The sequence below is a fragment of the Amphibalanus amphitrite genome, unplaced genomic scaffold (assembly GCF_019059575.1).
Source record: "Amphibalanus amphitrite isolate SeventyFive unplaced genomic scaffold, NRLGWU_Aamphi_draft 000799F_arrow, whole genome shotgun sequence".
NCBI lineage: Eukaryota > Metazoa > Arthropoda > Thecostraca > Balanomorpha > Balanidae > Amphibalanus > Amphibalanus amphitrite.
In genome coordinates, this window is record NW_024882293.1 from 36244 (window position 1) to 48873 (window position 12630).

The 12630-nt window shown below is 48.2% G+C and overlaps 1 protein-coding gene across 1 annotated transcript in view; it reads left to right on the forward strand.

Moving 5' to 3' along the window:
- Positions 1-778: 778 nt before the first annotated feature.
- The window catches only part of LOC122366351 (dimethylglycine dehydrogenase, mitochondrial-like), a 90141-nt gene continuing 78289 nt past the window's right edge, over positions 779-12630 (forward strand). The window contains exons 1-2 of the mRNA XM_043338528.1: positions 779-831; positions 6345-6528. Coding sequence (XP_043194463.1) covers positions 792-831; positions 6345-6528 — 224 coding nt within the window. The 5' untranslated portion in view covers positions 779-791. The remainder of the gene's footprint in view (positions 832-6344; positions 6529-12630) is intronic.

The following is a 12630-nucleotide window of genomic DNA, read 5'->3' on the forward strand; positions in this document are numbered from 1 at the left end:
ATGGGCTCATGGCTCATGTTGTGCGGTATTCTTTTCTGAGTCCAATGATACCCTTTTTTTCCGAAAAGTATTACTGCTAGGCGCTGCTCAAACGGCTTAAAGAGGACCATGTTACGCCCGCCGACCGGCCGGTGTCAATAAGGGCGAGAATTCGACGCCGCACGGCGGCGGCAGCGCCTTATCGGCACCGCGCGCCACGACATCTGCCGGGCGGCCGGCTGGGCGGTGGGAAGTTATAAGTGCGTGGTCTTATTGCACACGATCGGGGTGAGCTATCCCATGTTTTCGGGGCGGAAAGTTTCAGTGCAGCATCGGTGCGTCTGCCACGGTGGTCTGTGTCGATGGTATAGAAAATGACTCGAGCAGAGCTCAGAAAAGACTGAATGATTCCGGGTAGTTGCCTCGAAACAATCCGTTTTAAGAATACAGCTGCCTTCTTAACGTACTGTATCACTTGTTAATTCTTCAAAAAGTAAGCTCTGAGCAATAACAGACTTCTTTGCATTGCTGTTGACAATTTAAGTTGCTTTTTGACGGTGGCTCGCAGCCCCAATATGCTGCCGCGTAACTCTATTCCAACGACGAAACGGCAACTTAGCGAGATTCGAAAATTTAACGAAGTAGGTACAACAGGAGCTGGCAAGGCTCCTGCACTGGTCTATCCGTCATGAGTGACACACCGGGGTAATGTGTCACGTCAGGGCAGAGCTGTGTTCTATGCCGGGTCTGGATTCGGGTCTTGATCGGCATCGGTGGGCACGGCCGCCCTGGCCGGACTGCCGGCGTCGCTTATGCTCGAAGGATTGGATAAACGGCGCTTGATTTATATGAGTAGGTACTCCGGCTAATGTCTCTACTCATGCCTCACTTCGTCACACTGTCAGGGTGGCCACCCTGTCACTCCCAGACATGTTATGTTTTCTTTCGACCCGCTAATCTAAGTTAAACCTGGCGTCGATTCTGTTGCCCCAGCATCTGACATCAACGTATCTGAATAATGACATTGGTGACGCCTATGCTCGTCAAAGCCACCCCCAAACTTGGGCCGATGACTGTCGGGTATCCTCCATATTCTGTCCTTGTGCATACTGCATTGCCAGCCCCTGCTGTACGTATATCGTGAATTTTCGATTCTCGCGAAGTTGCCGTTTCGCCGTTGGAATAAAGTTGGGCGGCAGCATATTGGGGGTGCGAGCCACCGTCAAAACCTAACGTAAATTGTCAACAGCAATGCAAAGAGGTGTGTTATTGCTCAGAGTTTGCTTTTTGAAGAATTAACAAGTGATACGGTACGTTAAGAAGGCAGCTGTATTCTTAAAACGGATTGCTTCGAGGCAACTATCCGGAATCATTCAGTCTTTTCTGAGCTCTGCTTGAGTTATTTTCTATACCATCGACACAGACCACCGTGGCAGACGCACCGATGCTGCACTGAAACTTTCCGCCCCGAAAACATGGGATAGCTCACCCCGATCGTGTGCAATAACACCACGCACTTATAACTTCCCACCGCCCAGCCGGCCGCCCGGCAGATATCGTAGAGCGCGGTGCCGATAAGGCGCTGCCGCCGGCGCGCGGCGTCGAGTTCTCGCCCTTATTGACACAGGCCGGTCGGTGGGCGTAACATGGTCCTCTTTAAGCCGTTTGAGGAGCCCATAACAGTTAATACTTTTCAGAAAAAAAGGCTTCATTGGTCTCAGAAAAGAATACCGCACCACATGAGCCATGAGCCCATATACTTTTCCAAAATTCGGTTTTTTTTAACAACCCTAATCTACACCTACAGGCTGCACAGAACGTTTCCGACGCCGTGGACGACGACGCTGCTTTCGGTGGTCGTTCACGATTGTCCGATGCGGTTCCGCATACAGAGCGAAAGTTAACCCTCGCCCATGTAGGGGGGGGGGGGTTGGTACAACCCCCCCCTGAGGCTTTTCGGAAATAGTGCAAAAACGGCGGCGCGCAGCGCCGCCAAATTTTGGGTACCTTATGGGGCAAACCTTGCGCATCTTTTGATAAAAAAAAATTGACCGGGTCATGTCAGGTCACGGAGTTATGACGTCACAAAGGGAACAGCCTCCGGCCGGATTTTCACAAACTGAGTGCCAACGCCCGAGGTTTCCTGCCAGTGGTACGGACATCGGTTGATGGATCGTGATGAAACTTCCCATGCATGTTGGGGCAAGTATTGGCTATCATATGGTATAAGAAACTTGACCGGGTCAGGTCAGGTCACGGAGCTATGACGTCACAAGAGGAACAGCGTCCGGTACTATTTTTGAAAAGCGCCCGAACCACTATTTTGCTAATTCTTGTCACCTTAATGGGAATATGCAGCAATATTAGCTTCTATAGGGAGCAAATGGACCTCCCAAATCCAAAAATACAATCAGATTTCAAAAATTTAAATTTTGATTTTTCGAATTTCTGCCGCCGACTGTGACCTTGCCGACTTCCGGCGCTCCCAACGCGCCATTTTTAGAGCTAGGGAAACGAAATACATACCAAACGATAGAGAATTGATCAAGGAACACGATAGTGAAGGTTTCAAGTCGATATCTCCCACCGTTTTGCCGCAATCGCCGCGGAAAGTTGAAAAAGGTCTATTTTTCCGAAAATTTGACCTTTGACCGGTCAAAAGTAGGTCAAATGTTGACCTAGGACCAAAAAATATACCACCAATCGCGAGATCTCGGTGAGAGCAATCCGTTGGTCTTTTCCGCTAAGCTCTACGACGCTCCGTTTTCAAACGCCAAGGGGGGGTCGCACCAACCCCCCCCCCCCCTGCATGGGCGAAGGTGGCAGATCGCCGTTTACGGGCGAGGGTTAAGACAGTTGACGAGCTACGGCATGCTAAATATAAGGCTACCGACTCTGAAGTCTGAATTCAATTGCTGTACCTACCTGTCGGTCGCTACTGATCAAGGAAGCTACACACACGGTGTTGCTACAGAAACTGTTTAAAGTGTTAGAAACTTCCTGTCTTGCCGGGAGGTGCAGTCCGGACTCTGGCGAAGAACCTACGCACATAAGCTCCTACTGTTAATAGCACAGCGTAACTTCTTACTGGGTTCATCTTGCTATGGTGCTGTTCTGCTCGCAATCCCCGCACAGGTTTGCATTTCGGCCGTTCAGGTGTCACCGCTAGACGCTAGGGCAGAAGCCGCACGGTCTCAGAAGTACGGAATATAAGGAAGCGAGTGTGGACTTCGCTGTAACTTTTTTGAAAATGTAAGAAAGCGGCGCTTCACCACTCACCGAGCTACCTCCCAAGACGATCAGCGGCTCGGCGTCTATTCCGTCTACACGGCGGCATAGGAGCGGTTCGTAAACGTAAGGGGGCGGGGGTAGCTGGGTCAGTCGTCGGGCGAGCAGTAGACGCGGCGGTATCTGAAACCGCCTCACACGTCGACTAAATGTTCCCGAACGTTTGAAAGAAGTTGGCGATTGGCGACTACTGTTGCATTGAGCTAGTGATGCTACAAATATTTGGCTCGCAAATGCTGTCCCTGAAATATGTTATGTGCGTGAGGGTGAATAAATGCACCAATCGTCCGATGATTATACATAATCATTGTTGTCCCAGACCCATCATGTATGGGTCTGGGACAACAAATATAGTAATTAAATCATGGTACACCTCCCACATTCGGATATAAAGCACAAGTACGAACTAACTAAGAGTTTAATCGCCATGCATCGCGTGACGAGTATCCACCGTCCAACACGTTACCTGAGAAGCGGATCTAAGCGTAATGTGTGTGTGTGTGGGGGGGGGGGGGAGGCACATTCTAATAATTTGCAAAGCCGGATCCACGGACTGGCGATGGATGATGACCGGCAGCTAACGTTTATGAACGGGAATGGCGGCCGATGATAGTCACTTGACGGACGTTGTTAATCGGGCAGGTCGGTTGGAAACAATAAATACCCAAGCCCAATGCCTAATACCAAAGTTTTTAGGGGTGGTGGTGTTGGAGGGGGGAATCATGTTTAAAAGTTAAGCAAGCATGTGCCTTAACCTTAAGACTCCTATCGGATCTGCCACCACATTGCCTCAACATTACACCTGTGTCAAGCTCAATATGTCTATTTTTTGGTGTTATCTTCCTACTTCCAAATGCATGCGCCTAAAACCATGTCAATTTGGGAAATTTATGCTCCAAAAAAGTACAAACTATTCAACGAAAACCCTTTCATGTGGTTCCTAGGTTACTCCCTGGCATAGAATACCACTCACCAAAGACATTTATATCACGAAAATAAAAGAATAAACAGGCCGTATCAGGAGACTTCAACGCCAGAAACTGATTTTGCTCGAAACTTTGACATGACGCGGCAGGATGGGTTTAATTTCTAGAAAGTTTTACTTGTACAGCTGGTCTTCGGTTGTCTTGGAGCAAAGGAAAATCATAGGAGCACCGTGATCTGTGACTAGCGACACACCAATACACACTCTTTCAATGGAGATTTTGAATGACGATGATGTGATTGTGCCGGGATGTCTTTGGGTAACGTGATCGCCAAGAGGGGTGTTTTTTGCCTTGTTCTTAGCGTCACGAAAGTGTTCATTGAATATGTCACGGATGCGTCTTTTTGTTTCGCCAATGTAAATCACATTTTTATTGTCACAAAAATTATATTGAACATTCAGATGGGTACCTAATTTAACGTAAATTCAACCCAAATTTAAGTTTCCGAACTGTTCTGCATCGTGAATTTTGCCATGCATGGCTTAAATTATTAATGAGGTTCAACACTTCGTAATTCAAATAATTATAAATTTGAATTTGATTCACCACTGGTCCATGATCCATTCAATATTCTTCATGGCTATATCACTTTGAAGTTTCATTACCAAAGCCTTTTTGAGCCACAAGTAGGACGAACTTTACTTCATTTAAAAAAAAAAAAAAAAATTGCTTGAAAAATGTTAGGTCGAAAAAGGCACACAAATACAGCCATAAACACTTTTGCGTAATTATCGAAACTTGCGCGCAATGTCTGTAGCACATTGGTTCACCATAACTTGAAGCGACTTGTGGTTCGCTACATTCCCACAAGGTGGCTTTGTGTTGTATATGACGTCACTACCGTAAATTACGTCATCATTTTGAAAACAGTTTTTCATCATTTTCATTAAAATTCGGCCAATTAACCCGGCAGTTGCTGGGGTATTTCGCCACCCACCGTTTGCTGGGGGGGGGGGGGCGTTAAACGCCCCCAGCCGATAACTCGAGAACCAATAGGCGCAGCGAAACGCACGAGGCGGCAAATGAAAGAGCGCGACGAGACGCTTCAGATGAGTACTTTAAAGTTGAATTTTGAGGTCACAGGTCGGGTCAAGGTCAGGTCAAACACCTGAAATCGGGCTTTCAGTAGCATGGACTTCAGGACTTCGCAATGGGCGCCTCTCGCCATAAACTCTGTCAAAACGGTGCACAATCCATCTTATAAGGCCTACAAGAGTGTCAGCTCCATGTAGGGGTCAGTCAAGCATAGGTCAGGGTCAAGGTCAGGTCAACCGGGTAGGCACATATCCCCGAAAATCAAAACTGATATTCGCAGCCTGTGACACATGTTTTATAGGTAATTTGGGGCGTAGAACACGATGGTGACATTCATTTTATCATATGTGTACGTGTTTGGCTCAAAAAGTTCAATTTAATAAATTCATGTATCATGGTCGTGAAGTAGTCACGAAAAATTGCCAAGATTCAGTTCAAGATTATGGAAAATGCGGAACGATAATCAATAATCGAAGATAGCCATTTGATTGATCATGGTATTGGCAGTCTAATGGCGTTTACGGCATGTCTGTATGTCTATTCTGTGATTTTATATGATTTTTTGAACATATGCCATTTTTGGTCGAAAACTCAGAAATCATGACGTCACTAAAACCTCGATATCTCAAAATTTTCCGACCGATTTTTTTGAAACTTTGTCACAATAACCTTCAATCAATTCCCTACAGGTACCCAAAATTTGGCGCGCCTGCGGCGCGCCGTTTTTATGCTATGGCCCGGCGAAAAAAGTGGGGGCGTTTAACGCCCCCCCAGCAACTCGCGGGTTAATGGCATGTAGCTACCCATTGAGGTATTATCAGCCATTTTCAAGTATTTTGGAACCATCCACTCCCCTTTTTCAAGGTGAACACATCCCTTTAAGCCAATGGGCACATAGGGAAAGTATTCGAGTAGGCCGACGAAAGTAGCGACTGGCACTCGGATCGAATTTTGGGGGGTTATATTTTAATGACAGACGAGGCATTATACACGTATGGCGACCGGCGCGGGAGCCCGTCGGTGGCCTCTATCGTGACCTCTATCGTGCGTGCGCAGGTCGCCACGGCCGGGCGCTGCTGGAGCACGCCACTGCCAACACGATCCCGCCAGTGGGGCGCACCTGCATCACGCACTGCCTCACGCCGGCCGGACGGGTGATGGCCGAGCTCACGCTGACCACGCTGGACGACCATCGCTTCCTCATCGTCACCGGCGCCGGCAGCGAGCTCCACGACCTCAGGTCAGTCGCCGGCAGGCTTCCGACCTCAGGTCAGTCGCCGGCAGGCCCTCGACCTCAGGTCAGTCGCCGGCAGGCCCTCGACCTCAGGTCAGTCGCCGGCAGGCCCTCGACCTCAGGTCAGTCGCCGGCAGGCCCTCGACCTCAGGTCAGTCGCCGGCAGGCCCTCGACCTCAGGTCAGTCGCCGGCAGGCTCCCGACCTCAGGTCAGTCGCCGGCAGGCCCTCGACCTCAGGTCAGTCGCCGGCAGGCCCTCGACCTCAGGTCAGTCGCCGGCAGGCCCTCGACCTCAGGTCAGTCGCCGGCAGGCCCTCGACCTCAGGTCAGTCGCCGGCAGGCCCTCGACCTCAGGTCAGTCGCCGGCAGGCCCTCGACCTCAGGTCAGTCGCCGGCAGGCCCTCGACCTCAGGTCAGTCGCCGGCAGGCTCCCGACCTCAGGTCAGTCGCCGGCAGGCCCTCGACCTCAGGTCAGTCGCCGGCAGGCCCTCGACCTCAGGTCAGTCGCCGGCAGGCCCTCGACCTCAGGTCAGTCGCCGGCAGGCCCTCGACCTCAGGTCAGTCGCCGGCAGGCCCTCGACCTCAGGTCAGTCGCCGGCAGCTGCTCCCTGGGTCAGTGGCGGCGGACAGCTGGGTCGGTGGCGGCGTACAGCTGGGTGGGTGGCTAGGCTACTCCATAAGCTTGATCCATTCATCTTTCCCGTACGTCATACACAGGGGAGGAGTATTAGGGGTTTTGGGGCGCTCGAACACCTCCTGAGCAATAAAAGTGCAGCCCCTTTCTGCCAAAAGCACCTTCTGGGATAATGGGATATGCAAGTCTACACAAAAATAATATTGCACATTCTAAGCTTAATTAAAATATATAAATAGCATGTCATTTTTAATCAGTAGGAAACATGAACTGTGTGAAGCATTATAAGCACGCACCCGCTGATTATCACAGTCATAATATGCATGATGATTCAACCCTCGCCCTGGCAGGGCATTTTTCATACCACGGCCTGGCAAGGGGGGGGGGGGGTCGATGCGACCCCCCTCGCGATTGGCTCCTATGGCACCTAGAAACACCAAATTTGGTAGGTGTACCCCCTGGATTTCTCGCCCCTGTGCAAATTTGGTTGCTCTCGGTCAATATTTAGGGAGTTTTTTTTTTTGGGGGGGGGGGTATTAATGTAAAAATTTCGCTAAAAACAGGTCAAAAGTTTTTCGCTTATAACGTTTGATCTAATTAATATGAGCAAAACAAGTTTAATTGTTTTTTGAATGACCTTACAAAATTATACTTTCATTCATGTATTTTTGTTTTAGATGAATTTTCGGCCACGGGCCATGATCACATCAATGCCAAATATAAGAATATTGGAAGACAAAATACAAATTAGGTACAAGTCGAATCATCGTCACTTTCTATCTTTCTACTTTTCGCGTGATAAGAATGACAGGCACTTTCACACTTGGTAATGGGTACACTCAAGTAATGGTTACATTCGCACATATCTGCATGGAAACATGAAAAAACACACTTAACCTCATCCTATCACTATAAAGGTAATGACGTGAGCAAAAAAAAAAAGCACCATTGAACTCAGCACGTCAAAGCGCGTCGAATGATATACTTTTTTTTGCATGTTTAAGTGTATGTACTTAAAAGTTAAGCACATCTTAAGTACAACTTAAGTCCTAACCTTCCAGGCGGTGGGGGGGGGGCCTCAGTATATACATTTGTCTCTTGCTGCTCAAATTAGTGTATGTTGTACATATAAGGTTAATAGCACAGACTGATAATTTTCTGCCAGGCTACCTTGCGGTCAGCTATTTATGTTCAGTCGGTCAAATGTTCATTCAGTCATTCATGTTCATTCAGTCAAATTTTCCGGTCAGGTATTCAATCTTAACTTATTAGGCCAAATTGTATATTATCTTTCAGGTTTTCATTCTGAGAGTACAGAGTATTTATCTAAACGCTAGAAAGACGATGATGCGTAAGCCGTAATGTCAATATCGGAAACGCCTTTGGTAAGAAATTTGCACAGAAAAAAAGTTTGATAAAAATTCGTCCATTTTTGGAGGACTGAGACATCGAGTTAAGGTCAAACTGGAGAAAACAGCTACGAGCCAAAAATGGCCAAAAATTGGCCTGACCTAAAAATGGCTTAGCTATTTGTTTTAGATTTGGCATCCTTTCGAACATTGCCAAAGCATTACTCGAGTAAAATTTTATCATTTTGACGACCTTTCGAACACCGCATGGCCCAGAAGTCAAGCTGGAAGCTCAAGGGGAGATCGAACAACACCTAATCCGGCTCTTGTTACGGCCGGGCCACCGCCCGGACGTGGAGAAATAAACCATTAAGTTATTCCCTGGCATTACAGTGTAGGTTGAGCTGTCCCTGTATATTGAGAGTCGATACACGAAGTGCTTATGACGAGGACCTAACCTTTTGCTATATACTTCAGCTTAAAGGTAGTGTGCCAGCTTTCCTGGACCATATGTAGTTAATGACCCGGATAAGGAGAACCGGATTTTGAGAACTTATCCATACCTTCAAAACTCATGGAAACGTCTTAATTTTTTTTTTCTTCAAATTTTGAGCACCCCAGAGCGAAATTCGCCCCGACGGGTTGTCGGTCGTACCCCAACCACATTTCACACCACTACGAACAATAAATGCACACACTAAAATCGCTATTACCGATAGGCTCATCCAATCAAGTTTCGATAAACCCGTTCATCATCATCTCCTGCGGTTTCGAACACGCCTGTTAGGTGGCTTCTGCTCATACTTTGTGGTGCGGTGGTGGTGCGTTGGGCCGCGCGCTCTGACTTCGGCCAAGAAAAATGCGTCAGCTGATCATTGTCATTTCTGCCACTTTCGTGCGGTGAGATGGGTTCATAACTTAAGAGACGGCTGTTTAATATCAATTATTTTACATAAAATCATATTTCAAACCATAAATTAATGTTCGACAGCCAAAATAACTCTCGCATGTGTAGGGGGGGGGGGTCGGATGGACCCCCCAGGGGTGTCGATTTGTGAAAATGGTTGGGGGTGCCCAGAGCTTTAATCCTCGCCCGTATACATTGGGGGGGGGGGGTCCGTTCGACCCCCCCCCCCTCGGTTTTTCGCGAATAACTCGCGTAAAAAGCGGCCGATCACGACGAAACTTTCAGGAGTACCCTCGCGTTGATCAATTTTAAACCTGCCCTTGAAATTTCATGACCCTAACCCAAATGACCTTTGACCTGTGAACTACTTTTCGAGACCATGTTTGGCCGGAATCGCGATTTTGCGTATGTTGGCTCGCATTAGCCGCGCGTTTGCAGTCTTTTCGTGGTTTCAAGCGTTCAAACATGTTATATGATGTTGCTCCCATGCATAAGGGTGGGTGTCAAGGTCACCTGAAGGTCAGGTCAGGTCATTGACCTTTGGGGCCCTCGGTTCATTTTTTCGAGTTTTACATGTTTCTAGGCTAGTTTTTGGAGCTGAATTCGAATTTAGCAACCATATAAACATTTACGAAGTAGTTTTGGTGCCTTCATAACATGCTACGAAGCTGTCAGAGGCGGTTGACACCTACTACGAATACCCGGTAGGACCCCTACTGGTTGACCTGACCCGTCCTGACCCCACCTGGCCTAAATGCATGACAACATCATCTGTAATCAAAACTAACATAATGTTCGTGATCTGCACCCCGAAAAAACCATACCTAGCAGCCACACTTTACGACGTTCTAACAGGTCCCGATTTTCCCGACCTTTGGGTCATTGACCTGACCTGGAAGGTCAACCAATAACCTAGGACCTTAAAATTGGGTATCATCGGCTTCCCCACGTCACGGGCAACACGCTCGTTTTTTCCGCGAAGCTCTAGCTCGATCAGGGGCGAAACGGCAAGGGGTTCAACGTACCCCCCCCCCCCTCTTATACGTTCGCGGCTGGAAAAACACCAATACGGGCGAGGGTTAAGGCAGACCTCATATGCTATTCTTTTAGATAAAACTGCATTGTGTTAGTATCAGGGCCTCGGATAACATGGTAACATGGGTGGGCAATCGCCCACCGCCCACCCAGTAGCTTTTTTTGCCCACCCAGTGGAGTGTGTTTGCCCACCCAGTAAAGACGGAGACGGAGCAGTTTTACCCGCGCTGGGCCGGTGCTCAGCGCCTTCCGCGCCGGGCCGGGTGTGTGTGTCTGAACACCCCCGTCTAACTCGGCTCCTGGGCCACTTAGCGGCATGCGGTAGGCGGCATTGGAAAGACAGTTAAAATGAACAGAATACTTGGTCTTCATAAGGTCATGTCAAAGCTCAGGTGGCCAGAGGTCATAAAAGGTCAAGTTTGGATTGTTTGAACAATTTTCGAAAACCTGGCGCATAATTTGGGAACTTATAGAGCTGCAGCGCCGCGGAAAAGCGCATTCGATAGCTCTTTCAGCGCTCTTTGGCCAAAGCAGTCCTCAGATTTGACCTCAGGTCAACGGCTTAGCATAAACTCTCCAGAGGGCAAAAACTCTAATAATAGCCACTCATGAAGTTTTTTTTTCTGCCATAGCTTTTTACTCGAGAAAGTCATGACATTATTTTGCTAGCCATCATGATCTTCTTATCAAGACCCGTCGAATAAACTATAGTTTGACCTTGAAAGTTCATTTTGAAATTTGACCCCGGGTCCGAGTTCAAGACCTGACCGGAAAAGGTTATGTTGCATGTCAGTGGATCCGTTCAGTCAATTATCGCTCTAGCTTGCGCCTACCAGAAGTTATTAACGAAAAACTGTTAGGCTCCCTTTTGTGACCTGAGATGACTTCAGGGATACTAGGAAGGGTCACGTCATTTTCACGTCGGGTGTCATTTTCCAGTTCAGTGTGTCATGTTGAATTGTTAATAGGTGTTTGGATGTGTTCAGAATGGTGTCGGCACACCAAATAGAAAGCAGCCTAGGGTACTCTCAAATCTAGTTTTCTCGCCGGTTTTAGGCCATTTATTTTTCACCCTTGGCTTTTTCATAAAAAAGAAAAATTTGCAAAAACGTGCTATGTTCCGTCTTAAAGTTGTGGGGACACCACTCTCACGGCTCCAGAGTGGGGGGGGGGGCAAACTGTCCGTACTGCCCCCCTCGGTTTCCGCGCCTATGAATCAGAGAAAACAATGCGTTCAAAGAACCATAACAGTGATGCCAGTACTAACTTTGGTTGTGGGTGCCCAGAGCCCCTTGGGGGGTGCCCAACTCAGCATTGGGGGTGCCCGGGCACACCCAAAAGTATACAAATCGACACCTATGGACCCCCCCCATGGTTTTTCGCAAATAACTCGCGTAAAAAGCGGCCGATCGCAACGAAACTTTCAGTACCCTCGCATTGATCAATTTTACACATACCCTGAAAATTTCATGACCCTGACCCAAATGACCTTTGACCTGTGACCTCTTTTCCGAGACCATGTTTGGCCGGAATCGCGATTCCGCATATGTCGGCTCGCACGTATGCAAGCTTTTCGTGGTATCAAACGTTCAAACATGTGATTTGATGTTGCTCCCATGCATTAGGGTGGGTGCCAAGGTCACCTGAAGGTCAGGTCAGGTCATTGACCTTTGGTGACCTGGGGTTACCTCGGTTCACTTTTTCGAGTTTTACATGTTTCTAGGCTAGTTTTTGGAGTTGAGCTCGAATTTAGCAACCATTTGAACATTTACGAAGTAGTTTTGGTGCCTTCGTAATATGTTACGAAGCTGTCAGAGGCGGTTGACACGTACTACGAATACCCGTCACAACCCCTACTGGTTGACCTGACCTGACCTGACCCGACCTGGTCTAAATGCTTAAAGACATCATCTGTGATCAAAACTAACACGATATTCGTGATCAGCACCCCGAAAAACCCCTCAGCAGCCACACTTTACGACTTTCTAATAGGTCCCGATTTTCCCGACTTTGGGTCATTGACCTGACCTGACCTGGAAGGTCAATCAATGACCTAGGACCTTAAAATTGGGTATCATCGGCTTCCTCTCGTCACGGGCAACACGCTCGGTTTTTCCGCGAAGCTCTAGCTCGATCAGGGACCAAACGGCAAGGGGGGGTCCAACCGACCCCCCCCCCCTACA